We start from the raw sequence: 27,994 nt of genomic DNA, 5'->3' as shown, positions 1-27,994 counted from the left end.
TTGTCCAAAATTACATAAGCACGTTTTGTACATGCAATTTTACAAAGAGGAAATTATTTGTGGTAATTTTTTCAGATTTATATAATTGTAATAAATTTAATAGGTAATTTCTTTTTAGAACTTTTTTTTCTTTTATTTTTAAATCCTTAATTTTTGAAATACTTTTAATGGTCCATCATACACAAGAAAAATAAACACTCACTGTGTTGAACCGTTAGGTATATTGTCATTAGGTATATGTATAAATAAAAAAGGATTTTATTGGTTATTTATAATTTAATGCGATATAAATTTACAAGGCTAAGTATTATGTGTGCAGTTCCAATATTCTAGATACCTACATGCGTTTTTACAAAGTACCTATCGACTTGAACAATAAATAAAAAAACAAAAAATTTTTACATTTTGTACAGTTTTTGGCATGTTTGCTTTGCACGCTATATTGCAGTAAGTTATTTTTTTAATTAATTTAGGTTTGATGTATTTAGTTTATACTTTCTGCATGTCGTATAGACACTATTATTGGTACTATAAAAACCGACATTATAAAACAAGAATTGGAAATATTTTATTTTCATATTATACAATACGTACATCCGTCTTATTAAATTTTAAAGTAAAAAAGCTTTTAAAATCCTGACGTGATGATGACCTCATATTACAATATGTGACGATTACGCTATAATGGGCCTAATTGATGCTTGAGCTAATTAAAGCAAACTCCAACAGATTTAGTAACATTCTCATTGAATTTGTCCCAATGGGGATAAATATTTGCTCAATAGTGGCAAAATAAAAATGTATTTATTTTTCATTCGTATACTCTCTATGGTGTGAGTATCGTTTCGATATTACCCGTGGTAATAGTGGTATTGATTTGTTTTTATGCACCTGTTTTACCGAAACTACTCCACACTATTCAATTTTTGCGACATGAACTTCGTAGCACTTAAAGCAAATCGTCCAAACCACCAATTGATCTGGTCATTTATGGAAATGCAATAAAAAGCAACATAAAAACAACAAATGCATTTTTTAATCAAGTTTTTTTCTTGGAAAATCAATGCTATTCACCAGTGTAATTTAGCAATCTCGTTAGATATCGCGATCTTGATTTTGATGATGATGGTAATAGAGCCGACATAGCAACACTATATAAGTACAGTTGATGATAAAAAAATGCGAACATTTAATCTCATGGAAATTGGAGAAATTGAGTAGGGAAAAAAATATGTATGTGACGATTAAGACGAGGTTTTGCGAAACATGATTTGTCATGTCCTCGACGCCTTAAAACGCAATAAAGAACCCACACGCGAAATCTTCGAAACGGCGTGAGATATTCGAATAATCGTTCCTATAAGTGATAGGTTTATTGAACTTTTGAAAAGAAATCTGGTATGAAATGAGTGTCCTTAATTTGCAGTGATTTCGATTTACAAAGACTGACCCCGAGCCGTGCAGGAAAATGTTTATTAGACACAAACACGTATATCATGTGACGATGTATCGTTTTACATAACGACAAGCAAATTTGCATAATTTGATGAATTTACGTACGCCACTGGAGCCGAACCTATCCATCGAATTTTCTCGTTGTTATTTTAAGTGAAAGCGGCTCGAGCGGCGCGAAAAAATCCCTCGGCTTTCGGCAAAATTTCTAAAGCATCGTCACGATTCGATCCTCAATTTCTAGTTTGTGCGTTTCTCTAAGCAAAAATTTCGACGCCGTTTCAGGGTTGGAACGAATCGCTGAAGAGTTGATGGGTCGGAGGAAATGGAAACTGTACCAAGAGTCCATAACGAGAAGTTATTTGCAACCGTTGAACAACAACGTCAAGACCCAAGATCGCCACGACCAAAAAGACACCGCCACGCGTACCTCATCGCCGAAAAACGACGACGACGGCGTCGACGCCGCGACGGAACCCAAGGAAAAAGAAAACGAAAAGAGCACACAAGAAGTTGAGGACAGGCTCAAGGATTGGACGCCGCAGACGAAGTGCTACTTCTGCGTCGACGGCAAGCTGGATAGTGAACACACGGCACACGGGGTTCTGGTAAGACCCAATTTTCCGACCGATCGGAAATTCCTGCACGGCTGCATGCATTATTATGCGCCCGAAAAGTCAAAGTTGGCGCTTCCGGATGCACCTTGAATCGATACGGCCGTTCCAGTCCCGTACTCGCGAAACTAGAACATAGGTGGACACCCCAAGGTCCCATAATTATCGATAAATCACGCTTCAACGACGCAAAAAATTTAAACCCATACTGTGTCACGTGTGGAGGTGGCTTCGTCGACTTGATCCAATTTGATAGCGCAAATTTTAATTACACGACGCTTTTTCTCGAGAAAAAAATCTGGCCAAGGGCATCTCTAATACTCATTATATGGCAATTATTTTGTAAACTATCTAATAGATTTTTATAAATTCTGTAATTAAACTGTGGTGGGAGGGAACAAAAACTGGTTTTTTAATAGGCTTTTTCGAAGGGGGGAAGGACGAAACCTTGCGATAAGTGCACTCGGAATTGAATTAATTTGTTTTCCCGCCAGGAGGGGATTCGATTAGTGTTCGGACAAGGCGAAGGTGTTGATGAACTGACGCCATTTTATACTAGGCGAATTTGCATATACCCAATACACACAGATAAATGTTTTTTCATTCGATTCTATCTTCTATCCCAAAATAACACAAGAAATTATTAATTACTTGAGCACTTTTTCATTCCAACGTGGCGTTTACCAGGCAGAACTCATAAATTTGTATTTATGGTTATTGCAAAACAATTTAACTCAACGTTTACATTTACTTACTAATAATTAATTATTACTATTTTGTACTTGCATACAAGTAATAATTAATAATCAAGATTAAAGGTAGCGGTTGCATATAAACTTTATTCTAATTGTAATTATAGAATTACTCGAACATAATCCTATTTGTAATCGTTTCATAAACTACTTTTTCTAAGTATGTAATTTATTTACATCGCAGCACCAACTTAATTTTACTAATTCATTTTTAATTAATTTAATTTAATTCGTACTAATTCCAAATTCTCACAAATTAATGTTACTAGGATTTTTGTAAAGTGACTTCTTTAGGTAGGTTAAATGACAAGAATTACGATTACGTTATTACATTATTATTTGAATCACCCTGTATAACATACAGTGGCAACGACCGTACGTACGTATAGAAAAGTGGTTATATTACGATATAGCAGAAAGTACTTCGTACTATACCAATAAAAATTTTAATTATTACCAAATGAAGACGTCAATCATGAGTCCCAGGTTTGAGTCACACTAGCGATGAATATGCATTAAATAAAACCTTGTCGAGGGAAGACGAAATTCTAATTTTTATTTTATTCAATTCAGCGACCATAAAATTATAACATTTTCCAAGAAAGAGAAAATTATATACCCATTGTGCGTAATTCAATTAAACAATTTTTTCCTTTAATATTAGTGCTGCAGTTTTAATTTCTCACGACACATTTGAATTGTTTACTTAATAATATGCTATTTCTATTGATTGTTTTATTATGTTTCGAGTTCTTTTTTATTGGCTAAAGAAACAGAAATAAATCAAAAAAAAATAATTCTGAAATTTCTAACAGTATCAATGATACCGTTAATACAACTCTATTTTATATTTTGTTAACAGTATTACGAACTGTAATTAGCCGAAGAGCTTTAAATTTGACCCGACTTTCTCGCATTTATTTCAAGCACTCATTTCAAAAGATTTAATAATAATAATGGTGCTAATTACCAACACCTAAACAATAATTACACATTTCCCGCAAACAAATTAATCATTCTTGCCAACTGAACCATCAGATTAGATTAGTTTTTCGAAAAAGCTTGACCTTGTGTAATAATCATTAAAAAATCCACACGATTGTGCAATTTCGTCGTGAGACAGTATGGGACGATCGATATCGCATTCAGTTGTTTATGATCCATCACATGTTTTCCCCCAGGTGACTTGACATTCGTTAATTGGTAGTTTTCTTCAGAGTCCCCGCCATTCGGACTCGGATTCGTCTGACAGCCACAGTGACAACGAGGTTCCGCCATCGCTCACTCCCTCGGGGAGCTTGCTCAACAATAACCACCGTCACCGACAGCCGGTGGCACCGGCCAACATGACGACGATCGAGAGCGTCACGTCGATGGCGGCGTTGGCGGCGGCCTTCTCCGGCGGAAACTCCCCGGGAACGACCGCCCCACATCTGCCCTTCTACGCCCCGAGCATTCTCTCCCACAACTGGTATCTCGCCAACGTGGCGAGGTCCTTCCAGGCGGACAGGCTCGGGGACAACCAGGACAAGGCGGCTTCCGGGGAGCAGCCGCTCGATCTCAGCAAGGGGGCGGCGAGCACCGCCACCGAAGGCAAGACGCCTAACAATAACGTCCGGTTGCCCACCCTCGACACCAAGCACATATTCAAGTGAGTATCGCCACAGCACCCAACAAAGAGCAAATAACTGTACAAAACTGTTTTGTAAACGGGTGGGCTAAAAGTACTAAAAGTATACTGGTCTTTGAGAATAATTTATTTTGGACTTTAGCATTTTATATCAATTATTATTTACTGTTACTTTTAATCTCATGTACAATTTGTTGGCAATAATATCGAGAGATCAAGATAATTTGTAATTGAGTCATCCTTGGATCCGAAAACGTATGTCTGTGAAATGTCAAATAAAATGACAAGTCAAAAGGTTAAATAGCATAATCAAAAAGATGATAATTTTAATACCTAACTAAATTTATGATTAACCTTCAAAAAAGAACGGTTCTTATTCGTATACGTCGGCCGTTCCAGCCCATTTTGCCATTCTACCTTTCAACTTGTCATTTTATTTCATGTTTCACGTGCAGTTAGTTCGAAAACAGACATCCATTTTCAGATCCAAAGATGACTCGATTACAAATTATCTTGATCTCTCGCTATAGTTAAATATACGAAAAATATCCAATCTGAAAACTATTGGTTTGAGTTGCTTGGACGAACTAGAAAAAAGTAGAGATATAACGTTTCAAAGTTGAAAATTTACTGACTTTTTAATTTTATTTATATTATAAATTATTTTTTTATTGGGAGACCTAAATCTGACAAGAGATAGAAACAGTGTAAAAATCGCAGCATCCAGAAAAAAAATGTTAAAAAAAAAGAACTTGTTGGTCACGATACTGCACTCAAAATACAAAGTCGAAGAAAATTATTGTATACTTACATAAGAATAAGTAGGAACCTAAATCTCAAAAAAAGATTGTTCACTGAAATTAACAAAAGTTAGAAGAAACATATAAAACATGGGGAAAGAGAACCGATGTCAATTTTTTTATCTTTTTATATTAATTTTAAATTACTTATTACAAATTTTGTGTGTAACGAGAAAATATGAAAGTAATTATTATTATCTATCTCCATTACAACAATTTCTGGATGCTTTTATCTCTGTTACTTCCGATGTATTATATTTGTATACCTACCAATTTCTATATTATATCAAAATGTCAGAAAAAGATTATAGAGGAAAACGTGGTTTTAAAAGTATTATTTGAATCAAAAGCAGAAATTTACTGCGGCGAGTTTTCTTTTTTTTTTAGGTTTTTTATTTCTTGTGTTTGAACCTTGACTTTGATTAACATCAAAGAACAATAAATTTCAGTCCTATAGTTTTTAAATTGCCTTTAATTTAGTATTTACCTACCTACTGATTAAGAAAATCTTAGTCGCTATATTTTATAATTAGATTGACTTGTGTATTTTGTTTTGTGGGCCCCGTTGTTGCGTAATTTCCCTTGTAGGTGACCCAAAAGTCGACTGTTGCTCATCAATTTGACATTTAACATTCGGAGAATTATATAATTTGATTGACACTTTTTTGTTGTGTCTTGGATTGGGTTTGGCCGCTCTGTGGGAATGCTGACTGGGAATGTTTTTGATAGCCCCAGCCAGACGGTTCATGGATATACAAAAATTTTTATCGGTCTTATTTGGTATTAGCGATAACACTGCCACATAATGTTTCCTGTGCGAAATTCGATGCTGTCAAATGACCCATAAACTTACGCTGTGGTTGCTCGAGTCCGGACCCAAAAAAGAATTATGACTAATCGATGATCAGAGTTCCGAGAGCGGATTAAGGAAGTTTCGACCTTACGTCCTTTAAACACTAACAAAATCGTGTGTTTTTTAATGATTTCAGGGATTTTCCGAGAAAAAAAATTTAATTCAACTTTTCTGAGAAAATTATTTATAGTAGTGTTACGTCCAGTGGTAATTTTTTGGATTTTCCTAATAAGAATGATAAAAATTCAATTGTGAAACATAACAGTAGATTTTAACCACGAAACAAGCGTCTCGTGACCAGAAAAAGTACAATTTAATAAATATTGAAATGCATGCAACAAAAATGAAGCGTTGTACATTTCCTGAATAATGACAAAAAAAATTTTTTGCAGATAAATTAATTTTATTTGATTTGATTTCATTTATTAACGCCATTAAATATGCATTTATAATTAATTGTACAAAATGAATTCGTTATTTAAACCTTAGAAAATTAAAAATAAAAAAAATATTTTCTAATGAATTCGTTTTCAAGATGTTGAATCAATGTTATTAGACAATACATTTCTAAAATTTATTTTTTTCTATAATTTCATTGTTTTATTTTTATTATTATTAAAAATATATCGTTTTTGTAAATAGTGAAATCCGTCACAAACAAATAAGACACAGTTTCATAAAAATGGGATCAAGTCTAGACGGCGATAATCCCCATAAATTTATTTTTCGCACAGTGCGATTGTGACACTCGTTCATTCGAAGGAATTCAAAGAAAATGAAAAATAAAATTGCATAAAGATAGCGCAAGTTTGTGACCGATAAACGTATTTGTTTCATTAGGTGGACGTCCCCTGTCCCCTCCGATAGTTGCATTTTAACCATTTTAACAATGTTTTTCATTGGTATTTGTTATTGACCCCTTTTGTGATTAAACCTCTGAGCGAGTTCATTAACTGAATGTTTTTTGTAGTCGAAGAAAATATCTAATTTTAAAACAATAGTCGAGTCGAGAGAGCACTTTGTCCCTCTTCTTCAGATATGGGAATCAATAATTACGTTTTTATTTATGGGAAAATTCGCATTCACCGGTGTTGGAACAATCGAAAAAATTTGGTTTTGAGAAACGAGGCCTTATACAATCCGCCATTAATCTTCCTTCGCTCTATTTGCCGTAAAAAATACGATTGGTGGAGTGATTATTTAGTCTTTGCTATCAGTGGGGTCAATCACTCTGCGTTGCATATGGTCTATTTGTTTTTTATATCTGTAGTACTGTGTTTACCGTCTATGTTTGCAAAAGGCAGTTGCGAAAATAATTTTAGATGCACTTTTTTGCCTCGGCTTCGTGTCAGTGCTACAATTTTACCAACAACCCGTAAGGGTAAGAAATTTCCGCCGAAAAAAATTTCGATTTATTTTTTCGACGCGCAATATGATCTCCCATGGGATAGGTTAGTACACAACGAATTTTATTTTTGTCTTATCAGTTCCGAAAACATATTTTTCTAATCTACAACTTTTATAAACAAGTCGAGTATTTTTTTTGGTGTGACCTTGGCAGTGAGACTTTTTTATCAACAAAACATTTTTTTCACCAACAGATTTTAAGCGATAAGGAGCTGTGTGAAATCGATAAATTACAAAAATTTAAATCGAGTGAAACGTTACTCTGCCTTTTACTTCGTTTCACTGATTTAGATCGGCTTAAAAACTTATTAATTAGTCGATAATCGAGTTAATTCCACACAATTGTTCCAGAACTTTCATACTGAAAAATTTCACTTGACTGACTCTTAAATTCTACTCTGACGCAACAAAGTATTTTTAGGAATTTCTCCTAAATAAACAAGTGACATTTTTTGACTAATCTCAATTCGTTATAAACGCGATTTACGTCACAAAGTACAATTTTATGCACAATGAATATCAGTAAATTTGAAACAGCTGGCCCGTAATCACTTGACTTGATTTATTCTTTTTTTTTGTAAATATGTAAACAATATTTTTTAAATTATCAAAATATTTCAATTAAAGCACATACAGTCCTTTCTTTTGTTTCCTAGGAGGTTGGCCAACGACAGAACTTGAAAATCTCTAAAAATTGTGTTGTAATAAAAAAAAATTCTTAAAGTTTGATTCAGTAACTACGAGCAGGAGCTAATTCATGTATGCATAGCTCGCCCCTGTCGACAACCCTAGCAACGCCTTTTCCAGCCAATCAGACCCAAAGATTTTTAAATCAATCAAAACGATAAATTTATCAAATCTATAAATAATTATAATAATATAATTAAAATTATTTATCTTGAAAATAATTTTCTTGACAATTGGTTTTTAGACCAAGTGCTATAATCTTGTTGCTAAGATAAGATGTAATTTCTTGAATGAGACTTTTGATTAAATGGTTACGGTGGTGCAATGCTGCCCCATGGTAGTTCTTGTAGTTTCGAATTTGCAGCCACCGTTTCGATTAAACTTGTCCACGTGTCGAAATTCCAATTAATCGCGGCGCAGTTTGCACGATTGCGTCTAGCTAGGAGATAATGCACCGTTGCCCTTGTCCCACATAACGATTTTTGCCTTTATGAGAAATGCATTGACATTAATTTCCAACCGACAATTTCGCACGAGCATCACTTGACCAATCTGCAATTTAGCTTTGGTTGCGACATTGTCCGTTCGTATAATACATCTACCAAAAAGTGGTTGATTATCGAACAAACGCACTCACCAAGCTATAATTTCAGTTCTGATTTTAGAGCGAAACCTAGGATGTCAGCTGTAGCCGGTAGGAGGACGTATACCGAAGACGAACTCCAAGCAGCGTTGAGAGATATCCAATCGGGCAAATTGGGAACGAGAAGGGCGGCCGTCATCTACGGCATACCTAGATCGACGTTACGGAACAAAGTCTACAAACTTGCCTTAGAAAGGGAGCGAGAGTCGCATTTGAATAGTACGACGCCGCTCAAGCTAGACGAAGAAGAGGTGATGGAGGACGACAAAGAATTGTCCGGAGCTGAAGAGGAGAAGGAAGTGGAGAAAGCGCTTCAAGCTCCTCTTTGTGATATCTTGAGGTTTTCGAACGTCGAAATACCTCCAGAGGCACTCAAAGCCCTCCTTCAGAAAAATAAGGATGGACAAGAACCTTGGGCCGGTATGGAGCACAGCGAGGTCGGACCTTACATCCAAAACCTTCTCCTAGCCTCCCAAAATCTCCTCAGCAACCAGAAACCTCTCGAAAACTCGGTTCTAAACAGTGTTGTGCCAGAATTCGTAAAACGGCTGATAACGGACGAAACAAAAAATAACGGTGATACAGTGTCAAGGCCGAGTCCGTCGAATTCGGCAGCACCGAAACCCAAATCCGAATCGGACATGGAAACGGAGGAGTCGCCTTCGAATGTGATACTAAAAATTCCGTCCTTTAAACCGACGTCGAGCAAGAACGGATGTGATCTATTCAGAGGTTCAGAAACCGGAAGCATGGTCTCACCCCCGGTCACGAGCGAATCGGGCTCTCCCCCGATCCTCTCCGGCAAAGGCATGACGATTAAAGACGTCAAGGACGTCATCGCTCAAAGCATCAGTCAAAAATTCCAACAGACCTTGGAGCCTCGACGACCTTCCATCTCCGAGATGGACTACAAGCGGGGCGGTTTTACGCCGCCGCTCGCCTCTGGCATCTCCGTCATGAAGACCCAAGACCTGACTCGGCCCTACCAACCGCCCCCGAAGCCCCAGCAAAACCCCGCTCCCACCTCCGGCGGCAAGGGCACTCGCCCCAAGCGCGGCAAATACCGCAACTATGATCGCGACAGCCTGGTCGAGGCTGTCCGTGCGGTCCAAAGGGGCGAAATGTCGGTCCATCGTGCCGGCAGCTACTACGGCGTGCCCCATTCGACCCTCGAGTACAAAGTGAAAGAGAGGCACCTCATGCGACCCAGGAAACGCGATCCTAAGCCCAATCCCGTCGACGAGAAGATCGCTAGTCTTAAACAGAACGACATCCGCGTCCAAGAGAAACTCAAACCAATGATGAAACCCCCACAGAAATTCCCTCCCACGGCGACGTCTCCCAACGGCATCAAACTCCCGATTTTCGAGCCGGGGATGGCGCCGCTCGCCGGTTACAACCCTCCTCCTTTCCCCTTCTGGCCGCATCCTGGCTTCCACCACCTTCCGTTGGAGTACGGACGACCTATACCTCCAAATCCGGAATTTTTCGCGTCGCAGATGATGCAAAAGCTGCAGGAGGAGTCCTCCAGGACTGGAATCACCGGACAAGGCACCACACCACCCAATGCTCCAGCGTTGGCCAAAAGCGCCCGACAAATTGCCGAGTCACTGCTCGACGGGACGGGCTCCAATGGGTCTTTCTTGGACGGCATCATCAGGTCCAGTCTGGAGTCTGGAGTGCCCACCAACGAAGACAAATTATCCAAAGAAGACAAAAACGTCGCCGTTGAAAACCTCTCCAATAAAGCACTTTTAGACCAGCTGTGCAGAAATAGCAGACTGACGCCTCTTTCTAAACCTTCGATGACTTCAGAAACTAACAGCTCGGGAGATGAGTCCTATAGGAAGGGCGCCAGTCCTCTCAATTTCACTGCTGGAGGTGAGTAAAAGTCGATAAAGTCCATCACAAGTTAGGTTTAACCCGAAAAATGTAAGCGTTCTTCAACAAAAAGAGAGCTTCGTTTAAGATTAAAAACAAAGTAGTAAACGCAAAAGCAAAAATTTTATTTTTTATTTTATTAAGCAGGTTAGCGAATATTTATTTTATCACAATTAAAAAAAATGTACAGAAAATACAACAATTCGTTATTGAGTTTCAACAAAAAAGGTAAGGGTAGTTATGAGTTACGACAAATACTTGAAAATAAAAAAAATGTTTAAAGGCAAATAGAAAAATTGTATTTCAAGATTACACATTACTACCTATACTCTATCTCTGAGTGATTTAAAAAAAAATAAACTGAGATTTTAACTAGTTCACTCTTTATATCAATTTTCTTTTATTTATTTAAATTTAAATGAAAAAAAAAGTAACATTTTTTGTTTTTGTATATTTTGTGAGAAGATAAAGTATCAATCTATTTACATAAGTGGAAGTGTATAATTATTATTGCGTACTTTTTATCTTTTTTTAGAGTTTGTTGAAACTTATTTCAATATCAACATCCCTTTTGTTTAACTATTGTTGGCTACATCCACAAACGTTTGTAATAATTTTCGCTGTTACATAATTGGCTGATCAACAAGTGTTTATTTGATTGGATTTCTTTCCGGTTTTGTTCAAAATAAACCAACTGCAAATGCGATTTTTTCCATCATTTGAAATTGAATTGTTTTTGTTTTCAAATTTTACCATGTTGCTAAATCTTTGAGCTATAACTTGGGTTTTGTAGACATCAATTATTTCCGGGTCAAACCTCATTTGTTTGGGCTTCGTGAAATACTTAATCGAATCGTCAAACTGTAAAATTTTTTCCAGCTTCGAACTCGAAAGAGGGTGACATCTCCCCTGTCGAGCTACCCACAATCGAACTGTCGAACGATTCAAACGAATCAACGGAGAAGAAACCGATGATAACGTCGCCGGAATCGTCGACGACGGTGACGACTACGACAACAACAAGCACACCACCGGCTAGGATTTATCTAAAGAAAGATCTGGCGAATCCAGACAACCTTCAGCCCGAGATGCTGATGCGCTTCCGGGACATCCTTCCCGACATGGAGCGTAACGGCATCGGCGAAGGCATCGTAGCAGGAAGTGCCTCAGATAATGACGCGCCTCAAGACTGACACCTAACTATCGTAAGTGAGAGATTTTTATACAAAAAGTACACACAAAAAGATGTGTGAAAATCAAAATTTCGGTGTACTATACACGATTTACGCCCCCAATCCCCAGGAGAACGACGTGGTTGTAAAGTGAATATTCGAGCTCGATGACGGTGTTTGTTGATTATTTATTTTATTTTTTTTTGTCTTAAAGTTTTTTTTAGGATTTAGTGGTGAGCATCAAAGCAGTGATTTGTATATTAGGTGTTTTTTGACTCAAAACAAGATGTATTTATTACTGGGAAAAATTCATACCATTCCGGCTGAACGACCGGGTATCACACCACGTGCCATCCCACCACCATGTGATAAATGTTGAATCTTTTTGCAGGACGTGGTGATACTCGCTCGTTTCGTGATACATGTTTATTGTTCATGTTCGGTGTTTTTGGCATGTACCAAAAAAAATCGTATCATCGGTGTACTCTCTATGTGTCTTCGACGTGGCGTATTATACCTCAAACTTGTATAAAGTTCATGATGTTCATGCATTCAGCTGCTTTGATGAGGACGGTTCATATATATTATATAATATCGAAAAACCCATGGGATTGTCCCAGAATTGAAAAAAATTATATCTATCTGTGATTTATTCAAAATTTTTGATGTATATTTTCTCTAAAAATATCTTAAAATATTATAAATAATTAAAAAATTAAACAATTAGGGAGTAGTAATCGGTTGGCGAACTGACTCGACCCGGATTCAGTTAACCAAACCGACTTTCGTTTAATTCATATGACAATGAAGTGCAATTAGATGGTATATACATAATATATATTTACATCAATATTAAGTAGTATATAAGAATATATAAAAAGTATATTATATATTTCAAAGGAAGCTATTTTGTTCGAGAGATAAAAGATTGACTCAAGGTAGAGTTTAAACGCTTCATTCCCCCCTTCTTCAACAACCGTCAGACATACAACCAACCACTAACCAAACCGATACCGACAGTTAACCGAATCGGCTTGTCCGATTCCTCAAACCAAACAGATTTCTACAGTACACATATTTAAGTTGGACCAATGCAGTTGTATATAATGTGGTATGCTTTACATATCGTTTGGCGCCCAGAGCGCGTCTCCATCCCCCAAACGTGGCGCCTGAGACTCGACCTAGCCGCCAAAACCAAACATTCCAACCATATATGTGCCAGATTTTTTATTCGCGAAAATTGAACAATTTAAATGTTAAAAAACAGATTGTGATCTCGGCCTCTGGCCCTTAGATCATCTCGGAATGCATTTTTTTCGAAGCTGTGAGCTTCCCAGTTCTCGTAGTCCTAAGGTTCAAAAACACTGTAATTTTAAATGTTTGTGTGTTTCACTTTTGCGCTTGCCAATTACAGTTTGGGGGGCCGAGCGCGCTTTTCACCGACTCGGCTCCTACCAAAAATACTCTTCGGCTTGATTGTAGTGTATCAAAATTCCGTAATTCCGCGCGATTATAGTAAAAGGAAAATTTTTCATATACAAAACAATATTCAGCAAGTGTGCCACCGATTTTTGTGCAATTTATATAGCATTTCTTGCATTTCTTATGTGATAATTTGTTACGATAAAGACACTTTCTTTGACTATACGTTTGCTTTTTTCCAAATGTGCGGTCCAAAAACATAAATCTTAAAGTATACGCGTTAAATACACGATATTTTTAGTACGTAAATCTCTTATTACAGGCTTCAAAAGCACTATATAATCAAAAGAATAAAGTTGTTGTCATTTTTTATCATTATTTATTGTTGTTTTATTGAGCAACACATCACGCAAAGCGGGAAACCTTGCCGGAATTAGCAGCGCCCTCTTGTTGCCGCGTTTCTTCGACTTGTTTCGTGTTTTGCGTAGTGTGATTCGGGATTTCACAGATTATCTGAAACGGTACATTTGATCATTCGACAGTTCATTTTAGTACAGTTTATGATAATCGATTATTATTACGTAATTTTTCCTGTTTTTATTATAACTTGTTTGCATGTTAAACTTTATTAAAATGGACGTACTTTTCGTTTTTTATCTTTTTTGCACCAAACGTGTCAGTATTTCGTTTATAATAAAATAAACAAGAAAAACAATAACGGACCAAGGTCTTTTTTAATTAATCGAAATAGATGTTAGATTTATCATTCCACACTATAGCTTTTTCACAACTATAAGACTTCTAATAGTTTCTATGTTATTCCTAATTATTTTTTTACAATAAACACATAATTTTAATGATTTTTTTATATCAACGTATTTGTTAATTAATTTTTAGTTGTGTAGTGTAGTGGAATATTACTTAAGTTTTTTTGCTTTACAACCGTGTATATAGTACTACTGTTTCAGCGCACTTGAATGTTTGTGTGCCTGCAGATTAAACTGAGAACATTTTTATTACAATTGAAACCTCTGAGCAATTTTTGTGTTAATTGGAACAACCATAATACAACAATAGTACACAATTTACCCACATTTAATCACATTGATGAAGAGCGGATTTTACGTAAAGAAAAAGTAATGAAATGATATTTTTATGTATAATGTTGTGTTTGTTATTTATGTTGCAATATGGGTGCGTCATTTTTCATTATCAAAGCACCGCTGTATACGTAAATTGGCGTAAATTCTTGAAATAAAAAAACATTTCTGCCAACATTCGTGATGTTGGTAAGAGTGTGTCGCGACTGGTTCATGCGCTAAGATACAATTTGTTCACAGACTCCCCTGAAAAACACCTTAGATTAATTGATATAAAGAGTGTATACTTAAATAGATGGTAGTTCTTACGCGTCTTTGTTGACAGTTTACAAGTACAAGAGGTTAGGTTTAAATACCCCCACACTATATAGAGTTTTTGTAAATGAGACACTAATAACCAGGTGATGGCACTTAACTAACGTAGTTTAAGATTTTACTTAGTACGTAATGTAAAAGTAGTAGTTTAAATGTAGGGCCCATGCTCTTCATCAATGTGGTAGCAAAATCAAATAGAACAGGTTCAAACAGGTCGTTTATTTTTTTTTCTCAAAACGATGGCATATTCAAAACCGCACTCTACACCACACAAGGTTAACGATTGGCTCTAAAACCAACACCAACAAGTGTCTTCTATACTCGTTTCTTTGTTTGTCTAGTCGAAAATGTGCTTAAAATTGGTAGAAAAAAGTTTTATACAATGTGATCGGTAGTATTGACGAAGACTGAAAAAAATCAAAATTTAACCTTGGATAATTTTGAAATATGCCATGAATACGAAATTAATCTCCGTTGCACACACTGGGACCAAAAGTACTGATTCATATCCAAAATATCAAAAAATTATATCAAAGGAAGATATTTTTTCTCTCGATAAACTTTTTCTTATTGCTATGCTTAAAAAAGTGGTGCGGATTAATTAGGGATAATGTTTTTTATTATTACGAAAAATTTGTTGAATTTTTGTAAAATGAAATGATTCCATGTTTTGACAATATGTTAGATTAAAATTTTTGACGATCAGGCCCTTTCTTATTTCGAAACGGTCTCGTTGTCGACGAAACGTTTTTTAAAAAAGTACTCATTATTATAAAATTGTGACTATAAATGCCTTTTAGCGTGAATATTATATTATATCAATTTGTTGTATTTTCACATGTAAAGGAAAAAGGCTAGACGGTTCCGTTTTGTTTGTTGTTGCAAATCGTTTTTTCACTTTTTTATTATTATTATTTTTTACGTTTTCTAGCTTTTTTCCTAAAATACAACGTGTTCTTGTTCGTAAATATCTGTGACTTGTAAATCATGTTTTATTAAAGTTAGATGTTTGAACAATTGCTTTGTGGGAAATTGTTATTTTCAGAAAATATTTTAAAAACCACAAAAATACAAAAAAATACCATACACATTGTATATTTATAATGTAATTCTGAAGTATACCAGTATTTATTATACTGTGGACTACATTAAAATGTTTGTGATTGTTTTATTTCACTTCACCCTTCTTATCCCAGTCACTCTTTACACAACACGAGTGTATTCCAAGGACCACACTTTAAACGGTTAACAACTTCTTTCGAAAAATCCCACAAAAAAATCATTTTCCGAAAAACTTCATTTTCATCATTTTTCAACTGTTTGTATTTATTCCAGCCACAGCCAAATAATTGGCCGTCATCTAAAACAATAAAAATCAAATCTAATCAAATAAAAAGTGTTAATCACCTGTTAAAACAACCGTATGCTTATTACCACAGCCAACTTTTTTAATATTAAAATCAAAATCTAAAACTTGAGGCGTTGCCATAATCGACACGCCATCATCACTTCCGCCTAAACCCAATTGTCCACTCCCATTCCACCCCCACACGTACAAATCCCCGTCTTTACTCAAAGCACATGAATGCCACCCTCCTGACTCAATAACCTCAATTTTTATACCTCCTAGTGCTTCTACAAACCTAGGTTCAAGCTCATCATCCAGACATCCATGTCCAAGTTGGCCGCGACTGAAAACTCAAAATTACTTGCCATCCGAAATTGCCAATAGAACCCACCTTCCCCTACCAAAACTAAAAACTTTTCCACTTTTGTCTAAAAGCAAACAATGTTCTCGACCTGTTTTCACATCGATTATATCCTCACTTACAAATTCTAACTTATTTTGTACATTATATAAGTGCCCTTTTTTCGTTAAAGCTACACTTAGCTTTGAACCTGTCGAAATTTGAACGACGGTATCGTCGTCATCTAAATCCATCAACTTTGGCACTTTTATCACAGTTTCTGTTATTTTTAACAAATCTCCATTAGTCAGAAGAACCAAAACCTTGTCCTCATTACATGAAATTTGTCGAATTTTTCCATCCACTGGAATAGTTTCATTTTTCGCGCCGCGAAAAGCTATCACATTGGCAACCAACAATACAGCGTAATGGTAGCTAACCTCGATATTTTCTAAATCTTGATACACGTGATCGATAAAATTTACTACCAAGTCTTGCGGGCTGGGGAACTGACGATGGAGGTTGAAACCATTATAATACACTTTCATGGTATCGATTTGTTTAAGTTATTTACGTTGACAGTTTTGTGTTCAGTGTCTCACAATTTTGCCACTTTTCTCAGCTATTTCCTTACCTTTTCTGACTTGATTTCGGCAAAAGAAGGTCCCAAATGGTAAAAATTTTTGTAATAATTATTAAAAATACGTTCCAAATAAAAATTAAAGGCGTTTTACAATAAATTTCTTATTGTAAATGGCACTCATGTCAAACAATCACCATGGTTACAGCACTTTGTATACAATTAGTTAGGCAACCAAATATACACTCGAGTACAGTTTGGTACCTAAATGTACGGCGCAGAAATCAACAATTATTTAAATGATAATGAGTATAATGATAAAAACAATTGTTTAATGGTAATGATTGTTATAACAACTTTGATGAATAATCCCCAGGGTCTTTTATCGCTTTTGCGAAAGCTTCGAGCCGCTCCTGAGCGCGAATTACGGCTGCTCCTCTTGGGTTTGGACAATGCGGGAAAAACAACAATCCTCAAGACTCTGGCATCTGAAGACATTAATCATGTTACACCTACGGCCGGTTTTAACATAAAATCAGTCATTTCTGAAGGTTTCAAACTGAATGTTTGGGATATAGGCGGACAGCGAAAAATTCGTCCTTACTGGAAAAACTATTTTGAAAATACCGACGTTTTGGTAATTTCCTCATCTAAAAAACACCCAATGAAAGTTTTTTCCAGATTTATGTTGTGGACTCGTCTGATAAGAAACGTCTAGAAGAAACCGGAATCGAATTGTACGAGCTTCTGACAGATGATAAACTCCAAGACGTGCCTTTGTTAGTCTACGCCAACAAACAAGATCTTCCTGAAGCTCTCACCGCCGCGGATTTGGCCCAGGCTTTAGGTTTACCGTCTATAAAAGACCGGCCTTGGCAAATCCAGGCTTGTACAGCCGTCCGAGGCGATGGTGTAAGAGAAGGGATGGAATGGGTGTGCAAAAGTATCAAAAAGAAATAATTCAAACGCAAAATCCGTCCATTCAACCCACCTATTCTATTGTTGACATAGAAGAGTGGGAAAACTATTGTTTTAGCTAATTCGAGTGCGATTTTATCATCAGCTTTGCAATTGTTTTTTGAAACTTTATAAAATAAAGATTTTTTTTAAAAACAGGCCGGTTTTTCCAGATAATCCTCTTTCTTAAAATTATTAAAATTGAAGGTTCATTGGCCTCTTTAGTTACACTATAATCACTCATAATCGTACAAATTACAAGATGCGTGCGATATAACGGGTTATGTTCTCTTGGCAAAAAGAATAAAAGGGAGTTAAAACCGCGGAAATTTTTGATAAGCTTGGCTTTGGTTAAAATTTGTAAATTATTTTTGTTTTTAAAGAAGGTAAAATAAGTCAAAGAGTGTTCCAGAATAGATACATGAATTATGTGACTCAACAGTGAACGGTGCCCGACTTTCGCGACCACGAATTTACGTTTTTTTCCAAACACTCTGTATAACCTTCACTCTCACTGTTGCTAAACGATATTTTAAGACATTATACATTTAGTAATTTTTACCAAACATTTGCGTCCCAAATTAGAAATTCTGCACCAAAAATATGATGCAAGGCATTTTTTAGGTAGAAAACTTTTTGACATGATGACAAGAATAAAAGTTTTTATAATACGTTTTGTTTTTTTTTTTATTTTTGTTTGGTAGATTTTGTTTTTAATAAATAAATTAAAATAGGCAATAATATTACCTATGTATGTAATCAAAAAGGGGTACATTTTAAAAAAAATACACTTTTAAGGGTTAATTCTATTTAATATAACCAAAAGTATTCAACTAGAGTAAGTTATCAAGTTATGTATTTTATTACATACTAATTTCCACCATTTATTAATAATTTATTGTCTAATAGTTATTTATTGTAAGAGTGTGTTAGATAGCGTTTTATCCATGCAAGAATGTTTCACTTTTTTAATTTTCTTATGTAGATAAAACGCGACTAACAAACGACTGCAATATAACGTTTTATTCACAATCACAGGCCCAAATTATTCCAAACTTAATTAAGAATTAAACTGACATTTAAACGTCACGCCAAATGTGTTTTCGGTTAAACGTAGTGCACTGGTTACTAACAGTGGAATAAAATTACTTTATTCCACTGGTGGATAAAATGGTACTTTATACGCATCTAAAGTGTGCAATAAAGTCTCTTTATAGAGTGATTGTGGATAAATAATTTTATTATATATTTTTTTCGTCAAAAAGCAGTGGGGTAAGTTTAAACATAATTAAATAATTATCTAAATAATTATTGCTAATCTAGAAATGAATAGCAACTTTTTTATTACCGCAATCACAGTGATAAGAAACACTTAAGATTTTTTCGTGTAAAAAAGCAAAAGAATTTGTTTAGTGTTGTAGATAAAATTATCTCTTGAAAATTGGTGTCTTTGCAGATATCCGTTATCAGAACTTAGTCCACATAATTGTTTCGGACCACACGGAATGTTCCAGGTAAGCATACGACCTACTCAACAATCTTAAAAGGTGTATTACGAGTGGCAGGTAGTCAGTGTTGAATCGAAACCAGAACCGTTTCGAGGTACCGTAAGTACAGTTACAAAATCATCTACGTCAGTCTGGAAAGTACCATTGAGTTTGTCACTTGTGGTTTGATTGTAGCCGCGATGTGTGACATGTGAATGGTTTAAGATTTGATCAAATAATTACGAACGAGAGTACTTTTAGAAGGTAAGTGTCTCTCAGGGACGTTCGATTAATTCGATTTGTTTACTTGCTGTAAGTTCAAGGCTACTATCCCGACCAGATACCTCTTGATTTCGGGTGGTACCTACCAGTTGAGCTAACTGTATCTTTTGCGGGATTATTCGTGCGTCACTGGCATCATCAAAATTCCTATCAAATTTCGGTACTAACACGTACCATTTGATTGTCAATTGTTTTTTCAAACTCCTACTCGGGGGTATACAATAGGACATGTTTGAGCAATTTGAGATAAAGCACGAGTTGTAAAACGTGACTTTATGATATAATGTTTATTTCAGATTAGTATACCAATGGCTACCATCAATTTTCTTCTAGTCATCCTAGTTATCACAAGTCCTTCTCTTCAGGACATCTCTAACAATCAAATCGATGACGATGTTAACCCCTTCGCTGAAGCTAAAGCTGAAATCCTTAAAGAACAAAATCTACAAAACATCGGCGGAATGATCAACAATTTAATGCAATCAGATGGTGCTAAACAACTCGGAGATATCTTAACTAATGCCGCTTCCGGTGAAAACGCCGGTGAAATCCTTCAAGGATTGGGCTCAGTTTTGGGTCAAAGTAAAGGATTTGACCCATCAATGCTCTCAATGCTCTTCAACATGTTCCAACAAGGTGGTACCAAAAGTGACGAATCGTTCGATATGAACGTCTTAGCATCTCTCTTGGGGGGTTTTATGGGCCAATCAGACGGTGAAAAACCCAACATTTGGACTTATATCCCCATGATTCTACAAACCGCCAATGCTTTCCTAGGCCCCGAAGCCGAAGCCCGAGCCAAAAACCACAAAGACCACGCTAATCTCGTACCACCACTCCTCGAGAAACTACACTTACTTTTCGACCATTTTATCAATTCGGAAATGGGCCGAAAAATGATGAACACCGTCGGTGCTGAAAAATTCGTCAAAGTTTTCGCCGACGAAAACGGCCGAATGTCGTATCGACGCTTTGTTGATATGTTAGAAAATCACTCTTTCAGAAAACACTGGATTCGGATGCTCACCAACCGAATCGCTTCAATTATCTCACACTTCTCCGACCCTAAGACCCAAAAGAAGTACCTGACGACATTTCAGCACTTTATAAATAGCATCATCAAGAGTCAAGGATACCCCAAAGCAGCTCTTTTCGACCCTAGTCGTCCCACGGAAACCATCACAGCTCTTACCAACCATTTTGTCAAAGAAACTCTTCACATGAAGATTAGCTCGAAGCAGTACGTCAAACCATTCGTGGAATATGTGCAGGTGATTTGTCCAGCCACCATGACGTTACTGTATCTAATGTTAGTGAACTTTCAGGAACTGTTCCGTCTAGCTCAGAAGAAAGGGATGTTGAGTGTTGATTCGCACCAACTTTCTGATAAGTTGGCTGATACGATTAACCTCGAGGTGATAGAACCTATAGCAAGGGTCAATAGGGCGTATAGATTTGCGATGAAAGTACCACAATGCGATAAGTCAGTACCAATGTATTCAAAATTGTGGTTCTTACTGTTTTTTTTAGGTATGTGATGTGTTTGGTCAATCAGGAACCGCAGGATGAGAAGCCAAGTCTTCCGGGTCTGCGGCCAATCTTGAGTAAATCAGCGAGCCTTATTTTAAGTTGGTTCTTAAGTAGTACTACAAAAACGCCCTATTTGAGTCTTTATATGGCCATTATGGACAACAAAGACTGCCAGACTTGGTACCATGACGCCTGTAATGACTTCCATCTCGAAGAAATTAAAGTAAAGCGGGAATTAGTGCATAATGAATTATAATTGTAGACTGAGTGTTTGACGCTTTTTTGGGCATAAGTTTTGTTAAACAAATTTTATTTATTTGTACTTAATTGTAAATTATTAAAATGAAACAAAAAGTGACAATGGTTTTTATTGACCGTCATGCTTGGTTCGTGATAATGACCATCGGAAATATGTCATAAGGAGGTCATATTTGACCTTATACATACGATTTTTTTTATAAACTGAGATCACGTCGAAGGTCTCACACCCCACAAAAAATTCTAAGTATTATATAAAAGCGCATGTAACAATCGAGTCATTTGGATTAAAAATGGTTGTTGCGAAAGATCTTGACAAAATTCTTGAAGAAAAATTTACGAGTACCTTTAGGAAAGGCTACGTAAGCATCAATGGCCACACATTTCCTAAAAGATATGAAGATTTAAAAGATGATTTTGACAATTTGGAAGTGGGTGAAGAAGACATCTGGATATGCAGCTTCCCAAAAACTGGTATGTAATCTTCTCCTGAAATAATTGTCATGTCTTGGAAATTTTTGTTTTAAGGAACAACATGGACACAAGAAATGGTTTGGATGATTGTCAATAATCTCGATTTCAAGGGGGGTGAAGTGAATTTGGGAATTCGGTCCCCTTTTTTGGAGTAAGTAAACAAGAGTTAAAAATTTGCAAAATTATTCCTTAGGTTGTCCATTATTTTTGATTATCGTGATATGTTGAAAAACAATTCCAATTTCGATCCACCGATGTTCCTTCAAAATTCTCTCGGTTTTGTCAAGTCACTGAAAAGCCCAATTTGCATGAAAACCCACTTCCCTTATGAATGTCTTCCGAAAGAAATACGAGATGGTCACAAAAGTCCCAAAGTAAGTACAATTTTATTTGTTTAATTTTTAACGAGAATGTTTCAGATTATTTACGTGGCACGTGACCCTAAAGACACCTGCATCTCCTACTTCCACCACTGCAAACTCATGGAAGGTTTCAAGGGCGATTTTGATGAATTTTGCGAATTATTTTTGGCCGGGAAAGTGAATTTTGGACCGTTTTGGAAGCACGTTTTGACCTACTGGGAGAAGAGAAACTCGCCAAATTTTCTTTTCCTCAAATATGAAGATATGAAGAAAGACCTTTCGAAAGTGATAAGACAAGTGGCCGAGTTCTTGGAACGTCCACTAAGTGAAGAAAAAGTCGAAATTTTGACCAAACATTTGAGTTTTGAGTCGATGAAGAATAATCCGGCTGTTAATTACGGAATGGTTTGTGAATTGAACAAGAAATTTAAGTTGATCGAACATGACGGTGTTTTCATGAGATCGGGGAAAGTTGGAGGTCACAAAGAGGTGATGTCGGAGGAAATGATTCGGAAATTTGATGAGTGGACTAAGAGGAATATTCAAGGAACCGATTATGTAATCTGATGTAAAATTTGGTGTTAAATAAAGAGAAAGTTGGGTTAAACAATTTTATTTAAAATATACACATCTAACAAAATATTTGTACTAAATAAATCTAATCAAAAGTGAGTCCGGTCCCTCTGGTATTTTCCTCAATCCAGTCATCAAACCTCTTGGCCAATTCTGGATTCATGTGATTTTTCCAATCCCCGACTTGTCCTTTCCTGATAAAATATTTCCCCGTCTTTTTGAAATAATCTTTGCCATATTTTGACTCTAGCAACACTTCAAGATTACATCCTCGGTTGTTTCGCATATTTTGGAAGCTCAAAAAGTCGCACAATTTGTCGTATTCTTCTTCAGTGTAACTCTTCTCCATGAAATTTGCGATTTTCTTCAAAGTTCCGCGAAGATCCTTCTTCATATCTTCATATTTCAGGAAGAGGATATTAGTTTCGTGTCTTTTATCCCAGAAAGAGAGATAATGGGGGAAGAGAGCCCCCATTGGGGTCAACCCTTTTATCATTTGATCGCAAAATTCCTCAAACGTGATATCAAGCTGGTGGAACATCTGACAGTGGTGATAATACGAAACGCACATGTCTTTGGGGTTGCGACAAGTGTAGATAATTTTTGGCTTGATTTTATCAAGTTCTGTAGGAAGTAATGATAACGGGAGGTGACTTTTGATGTAACGTGGAGACGGAAGGTTGTCGACGAGATCGACGGAGTTGCCGAGGAGTTCCTCACCGAGAGTATCTTGGTATTGTATAAGAACTGTTGACATTCTAAAGACAGTTTTACAGATATTTGGTGTAAATTTGTGCACTTACTCGATTAAGGGTGCTCGGATTTGCTGAATGGTGTTTCTGGCCGTTTCAAAGTCAAGGTCGTTTCCAATCAACCAGATCATTTCTTGGCACCAAGTGGAACCAGTCCGTGGGAAGGAAATGAGCCAGACGTCGTCTTCTCGAACTGGTGCATCTATGATTTGTTGGGCGATTTTGTCATGGAAGGGTGGTAGGAGGCATTTTCCTGGATTAAATTCCATGAGGGAGTTCTTGATGCCGAAGGCCCGGTCCATGACTTCGGCATCTTCGGGACTTAGTTGTCTCACTGTGTAACTCATGATGTTGCAGCAGCTGGAGTTGGTTGTGGACTATCGGAGGATGACTGGGGTCAGAGATTTAGAAGCTGGACTTTCGTAATCACCCCCACTTTGGAGGTGGAGCGATTTTGTTATTGCGGTGATTTCTTGTCAATTAATTATGAAAAATAATTTGCAAGCTGGTAGAACAAAAGAATGTTGTCTAATCGGATAAATTAAAAAAATAATTGTTAGACAAAATGAAACGTGGAGTCATTGTAAGATGCTGCGGAATTTAAGAAATGTTGTATAAGAATGCGGCGAATAAATGTGAAAGTTGTATCCACATGGATGAATAATGTAAAAAACAAGAAAAATTTCAAGACACGAGAACCGGAAGTCACGTTTTATGTGGATCTGGAAGAGAAATGACGGAATTTTCCGCTTGTAGTCTGAGAGACGGATCATTTCACTTTCCAATACAAGGTTTAAATATTTTGACTATTATGCAATTACAAATTATTATGTTTGTACGTGTGTTTTAAATGTGATATTTGCTTTGTAATGAAGAACTGTTGTGTCATGTTTAATTTCGCAAAAATTGTAAATAAAACATTAAGTATATGTATGTGGTGAATATTTCGTGCGTTAACAGTGTTTCGTGAAAATGAATATCACATGTTGTGAATACGAAGAAAACATATTAAATAATTAAGTTTTTGCTTTATTAGAAACAATCTGAAAATAATTGTTTGGGTGAAAGTTTTTACTATGTCCAGTTACTTTCCCTTAACTGGTTTATTTCAAGTTCTTGACCACGAATACACGTCAGCAAGTATATTCAAGACCACAATTTTTTTTTATACAAAAAATAATGAAAACAGAAAAAAAATTGGTAACTATTTCAAGTTCATGTATGCCTCAAAAACAACTTCAAAAATAGACTACATCTTAAAAAAAAATAGTTTACATGTAAATTTTTAAAGAAAGATAACACACTCCACTTTTAAATAAACAAATAGATAAACTAATAAACATAACTAAAAAAAATTACTTAAGAAAATAAATAAAATTATTTTTTTTATTTAGAACTCATATAACTCAAGGTTTCTGGACCAATGTTGTTTAGGTGCATAAAATGGTTATTTCTACCCGTATGAGCGCAATATTTGAGACACGAACAACGAAGGAGCGAGTGCTTCATTGGCGCAAATGCCTCGAATACGACTTGCGCATTGATGTTTGTACTGTAAACACATACATAATCAGATAGATATTTCTTTTTACTAAAAAATTACCTAATTTTTGAAAAGTGCAATATTTTGCTGCTTTAACAATGTAAAGAAAATAATTAAAAGAAAGTTGGTTTTTAATTTTCTGGCGTTCTAGAAATTTCAGCGTTTTTGATATTTATTTTTAAAAAGTTAAGAAAAAATTTTTACATTATCAAATGATAAAGTAAAATTGCTTTAGTTTTAAAAGTTTGTAAAATCTTTTCATCGAGTCAATCATAAAATAAGTCACTTCTTACTAGACATCGCACGCTAAAAAGTCGTTCCGAGTCAAATTAGAATTACTACTAAAATGTTTTAACACTTTTAATATTTATTTTAGTATATTTAAAAAACTCCATTCTATTCTCGGAAAATTTATAGGTACTTTAAAATTAAAATTTCTGATAGAAATTTATCAGTACAATATTATTTTCTTACTTTTTCACTTCTGTATTATTGGTTGCATATCCAAATTAACAAAAAAGTAGTAATTAATTTTTTTATGTAATACACAATGGCGACATTAATGTATAGTATTAATAAAAATTCAAATATTTAAAACACTATTTGTTCTTTTTAGTTTGTTCTGATTTCGACCTTATCCACATTTCCAGTATTTCCCACCTTTTTCAAACGTCAATGTAAACATAACCTAAACTTCCTAAAACTACTCGATTTTCATTTAAAACTAAAAAAACTAATCGACATGAGTTCATTTTCGAAGAAAAAATGAAAAAATTCCACTGGTTTAACGTTTCACCTATTGGCAAATCCCTAAAAATATTCGTAACCTTTGCACTAATCTTGATTATCCTTTTTCTTACGTATTTTACTTATTTAAAACCTAAACCGTCCCCTACAAAAGTCCCTTTCGAACGCCACACTTTCGATGAATATAAACACATGGCTCATCGCGAAACACCGTTTAAGGGGGCTAAAATCGTACATCTAGACTTGAAAGGGGCCCCTCCGAAAATTTCGTACTACAAAACATTGTTTTCGCTTTTATCTAAATTTGGTGCCACTGGTGTATTGATTGAATATGAAGACATGTTTCCTTATGGTTCTCCTATCTTAAAAAATGTATCAGCACTGAATGCTTACACAGTTGAAGATATTCATTATATAAACAAGCTAGCAAAAGAAAATAAATTGGAAGTGATTCCTTTGTTGCAAACTTTCGGACATTTAGAATTTTTGTTAAAACTGGAGGAGTTTAGTGAGTTGCGGGAAGTACCAGAGTATCCTCAAGTGATTTGTCCCACGCATGAAAAAACCTTAAGTGTTTTAATGGAAATGATTGAACAAGTATTGGAAATGCATCCAAATTCTAAAACTATTCATATCGGCGCCGATGAGGTGTACTATCTGGGATTTTGCGACAGGTGTGCCAACATTATGAATAAATTCAATTTGTCGAAAAATATGTTGTTTTTGGAACATATCAATGCAATCACGACTCGAATCCGAAAGAAATATCCACACATAAAAATTCTGATGTGGGATGATGAATTTCGGTCGTTCAGTGCCAAAGAACTGAAAACTGGATTTTTGAACAAATACATTCAACCAGTAGTTTGGAAATATTCAAAAGACGTTTATGAGGAATTAGGGCCTAGCTTATGGGAAATGTACTCAGAGGTGTTCCCTAAACTATGGATTGCCAGTGCATTTAAAGGAGCTACAGGTAAAAAAAAATCTCTAAAATTGTACACCACTAATCAGTGTAATATCCCAACAGGTAGTAACCAGTACGTCTCTGACGTCACTCACTACGTCCAAAACCACCGCTCCTGGTTATCCCTGATGTCGGAATACTCCCACAGGATCACTTTCGAGGGCATCATCATCACCGGTTGGCAGCGCTATGACCACTTCGCCGTCCTTTGCGAACTACTCCCAGTCAGTCTCCCTTCATTAGCAATGAGTCTCCGAGTCATCCTCGGCTACCAAGACTCACCTTTAAGTCCTCCAACCGAAGTCGCAAAACTTCTAGGCTGCGAACAGCCCTACGCTCTCATCGGACCCGTTTTCGGAAGCCCTAAATGCTCCTACACCGGCGGTGACATCCTCGAGGGTGTCCTCAAACTCCAACAGCTCAAACAGGAATACGAAACGATTCTTGAGGACTCAAGAGTCAAAGGGTGGATGAGTGATTATAACAAAAACCACCAGTTTTCCAACCCACAACATGTGCAATCAGTTACAGCCCCTTTGAATAGGATCAAAGGCGAGTTGTTGCAACTAGATAGTGAAATGACGACAGCTATGTACGAAGTTTATGATAATTATACGATTAGCGAGTGGAGAGAGACTTACATTAGGCCTTTTGAGAGGGAGATTAAGGCGATGGTTGATGCCAGAGATAAAATTTTGGCGAAAAATTATTGGCCAAGGAGGCCGTTGCAAGATGGTGACGAGTTGTAAATTTTTGTCAATTTTAAGCACTAAAACGATTACAAAAGCACTTATCTATAAGAATCTCGTGTGAATCTTTGTGTCTTTACGCATTTTTTTGATATTACGAATTGTTAAAGTTGATTTAAGCTCGTTTTGAGCAATAGTTTTTAAGTGCCAATGTTTACGTATACAAAATAATCTTGGGGTTTTTCTAGTCTAGGGGTTTTATTGTTATTTATGTGACTATTTTCTCTATTAAAATAAAGAGTTGTGAAAATTTTAATTTCTCTTTATTAATCAGAATTCTCAGAAATCATTTGCAACTTGTTTATTAATTATATGGT

At 35.9% G+C, this 27,994-nt stretch overlaps 7 protein-coding genes across 12 annotated transcripts in view; 5 read left to right on the top strand and 2 right to left on the bottom strand.

The window, feature by feature from the left end:
* LOC123015931 (mushroom body large-type Kenyon cell-specific protein 1) overlaps positions 1 to 15,886 on the top strand; it is a 45,039-nt gene extending 29,153 nt beyond the window's left edge. For 3 of the 5 annotated variants that reach the window (XM_044416017.1, XM_044416016.1, XM_044416019.1), the window contains 4 exons: positions 1,738 to 2,060; positions 4,036 to 4,469; positions 8,849 to 10,719; positions 11,599 to 15,886. In XM_044416017.1, the coding sequence (XP_044271952.1) occupies positions 1,738 to 2,060; positions 4,036 to 4,469; positions 8,849 to 10,719; positions 11,599 to 11,912 (2,942 nt within the window). In that variant the 3' untranslated portion in view covers positions 11,913 to 15,886. The remainder of the gene's footprint in view (positions 1 to 1,737; positions 2,061 to 4,035; positions 4,470 to 8,848; positions 10,720 to 11,598) is intronic. The other 2 variants (XM_044416018.1, XM_044416020.1) reach the window with 2 other exon arrangements.
* LOC123015934 (RCC1 domain-containing protein 1) lies at positions 15,827 to 17,212 on the bottom strand. Of its 2 annotated transcripts, XM_044416024.1 has the most exons (5): positions 16,560 to 17,212; positions 16,468 to 16,504; positions 16,372 to 16,419; positions 16,136 to 16,324; positions 15,827 to 16,088 (listed from the first exon to the last, which is right to left on the bottom strand). In XM_044416024.1, the coding sequence occupies exons 1-5, from the start codon at positions 16,962 to 16,964 to the stop codon at positions 15,925 to 15,927; spliced, it is 843 nt and encodes a 280-aa protein (XP_044271959.1). In that variant the 5' UTR covers positions 16,965 to 17,212; the 3' UTR covers positions 15,827 to 15,924. The 2 variants fall into 2 exon arrangements, with proteins under 2 accessions (XP_044271959.1, XP_044271958.1); XM_044416023.1 differs by having other exon boundaries at positions 16,136 to 16,419; positions 16,468 to 17,212.
* On the top strand, positions 16,879 to 18,209 carry LOC123015935 (ADP-ribosylation factor-like protein 3). Its single transcript, XM_044416025.1, has 3 exons — positions 16,879 to 17,089; positions 17,373 to 17,633; positions 17,678 to 18,209. The coding sequence occupies exons 1-3, from the start codon at positions 17,087 to 17,089 to the stop codon at positions 17,954 to 17,956; spliced, it is 543 nt and encodes a 180-aa protein (XP_044271960.1). The 5' UTR covers positions 16,879 to 17,086; the 3' UTR covers positions 17,957 to 18,209.
* A 1,285-nt stretch (positions 18,210 to 19,494) lies between these two features.
* On the top strand, positions 19,495 to 21,610 carry LOC123015584. The gene is made up of 4 exons (XM_044415384.1): positions 19,495 to 19,704; positions 20,019 to 20,993; positions 21,048 to 21,205; positions 21,253 to 21,610. The coding sequence occupies exons 2-4, from the start codon at positions 20,031 to 20,033 to the stop codon at positions 21,506 to 21,508; spliced, it is 1,377 nt and encodes a 458-aa protein (XP_044271319.1). The 5' UTR covers positions 19,495 to 19,704; positions 20,019 to 20,030; the 3' UTR covers positions 21,509 to 21,610.
* Positions 21,611 to 21,743: 133 nt separating this feature from the next.
* On the top strand, positions 21,744 to 22,940 carry LOC123015586 (luciferin sulfotransferase-like). The gene is made up of 4 exons (XM_044415386.1): positions 21,744 to 21,984; positions 22,039 to 22,135; positions 22,178 to 22,358; positions 22,404 to 22,940. Exons 1-4 carry the CDS (start codon positions 21,804 to 21,806, stop codon positions 22,911 to 22,913), a joined length of 969 nt encoding a protein of 322 aa, XP_044271321.1. The 5' UTR covers positions 21,744 to 21,803; the 3' UTR covers positions 22,914 to 22,940.
* Positions 22,941 to 22,943: 3 nt separating this feature from the next.
* LOC123015585 (luciferin sulfotransferase) lies at positions 22,944 to 24,075 on the bottom strand. The gene is made up of 2 exons (XM_044415385.1): positions 23,723 to 24,075; positions 22,944 to 23,677 (listed from the first exon to the last, which is right to left on the bottom strand). Exons 1-2 carry the CDS (start codon positions 24,016 to 24,018, stop codon positions 23,005 to 23,007), a joined length of 969 nt encoding a protein of 322 aa, XP_044271320.1. The 5' UTR covers positions 24,019 to 24,075; the 3' UTR covers positions 22,944 to 23,004.
* A 1,794-nt stretch (positions 24,076 to 25,869) lies between these two features.
* LOC123012802 (hexosaminidase D-like) lies at positions 25,870 to 27,933 on the top strand. The gene is made up of 2 exons (XM_044410949.1): positions 25,870 to 26,937; positions 26,992 to 27,933. Exons 1-2 carry the CDS (start codon positions 25,980 to 25,982, stop codon positions 27,675 to 27,677), a joined length of 1,644 nt encoding a protein of 547 aa, XP_044266884.1. The 5' UTR covers positions 25,870 to 25,979; the 3' UTR covers positions 27,678 to 27,933.
* The last annotated feature ends 61 nt before the right edge of the window (positions 27,934 to 27,994 follow it).

Source organism: Tribolium madens, unplaced genomic scaffold, assembly GCF_015345945.1.
Source record: "Tribolium madens isolate multiple individuals breed KSU strain unplaced genomic scaffold, Tmad_KSU_1.1 Scaffold_19;HRSCAF=116;Tcas5.2_LG9, whole genome shotgun sequence".
Taxonomy (NCBI): Eukaryota; Metazoa; Arthropoda; class Insecta; order Coleoptera; family Tenebrionidae; genus Tribolium; species Tribolium madens.
The sequence above is the reverse complement of the archived record's forward strand: the minus strand, read 5'-3'. Positions and strand labels throughout refer to the sequence as shown.

Excerpts from the sequence above, each read along its gene's own strand:
- LOC123015934 (XM_044416023.1), bottom strand. The coding sequence starts at position 16,964 with ATGAAAGTGTATTATAATGGTTTCAACCTCCATCGTCAGTTCCCCAGC. Across the intron at positions 16,420-16,467 it reads TTTAGTTTTGGTAGGGGAAG|TCGCGGCCAACTTGGACATG; the intron begins GTGGGTTCTATT and ends TTGAGTTTTCAG. Across the intron at positions 16,089-16,135 it reads GCATACGGTTGTTTTAACAG|ATGACGGCCAATTATTTGGC; the intron begins GTGATTAACACT and ends TTATTGTTTTAG.
- LOC123015935 (XM_044416025.1), top strand. Across the intron at positions 17,634-17,677 it reads TTGAAAATACCGACGTTTTG|ATTTATGTTGTGGACTCGTC; the intron begins GTAATTTCCTCA and ends AGTTTTTTCCAG.
- LOC123015584 (XM_044415384.1), top strand. The coding sequence starts at position 20,031 with ATGGCTACCATCAATTTTCTTCTAGTCATCCTAGTTATCACAAGTCCT. Across the intron at positions 20,994-21,047 it reads CATTCGTGGAATATGTGCAG|GAACTGTTCCGTCTAGCTCA; the intron begins GTGATTTGTCCA and ends GTGAACTTTCAG. Across the intron at positions 21,206-21,252 it reads AAAGTACCACAATGCGATAA|GTATGTGATGTGTTTGGTCA; the intron begins GTCAGTACCAAT and ends TGTTTTTTTTAG.
- LOC123015586 (XM_044415386.1), top strand. The coding sequence starts at position 21,804 with ATGGTTGTTGCGAAAGATCTTGACAAAATTCTTGAAGAAAAATTTACG. Across the intron at positions 21,985-22,038 it reads ATGCAGCTTCCCAAAAACTG|GAACAACATGGACACAAGAA; the intron begins GTATGTAATCTT and ends TTTTGTTTTAAG. Across the intron at positions 22,359-22,403 it reads ATGGTCACAAAAGTCCCAAA|ATTATTTACGTGGCACGTGA; the intron begins GTAAGTACAATT and ends AGAATGTTTCAG.
- LOC123015585 (XM_044415385.1), bottom strand. The coding sequence starts at position 24,018 with ATGAGTTACACAGTGAGACAACTAAGTCCCGAAGATGCCGAAGTCATG. Across the intron at positions 23,678-23,722 it reads ATCCGAGCACCCTTAATCGA|AATGTCAACAGTTCTTATAC; the intron begins GTAAGTGCACAA and ends AACTGTCTTTAG.
- LOC123012802 (XM_044410949.1), top strand. The coding sequence starts at position 25,980 with ATGAAAAAATTCCACTGGTTTAACGTTTCACCTATTGGCAAATCCCTA. Across the intron at positions 26,938-26,991 it reads TGCATTTAAAGGAGCTACAG|GTAGTAACCAGTACGTCTCT; the intron begins GTAAAAAAAAAT and ends ATATCCCAACAG.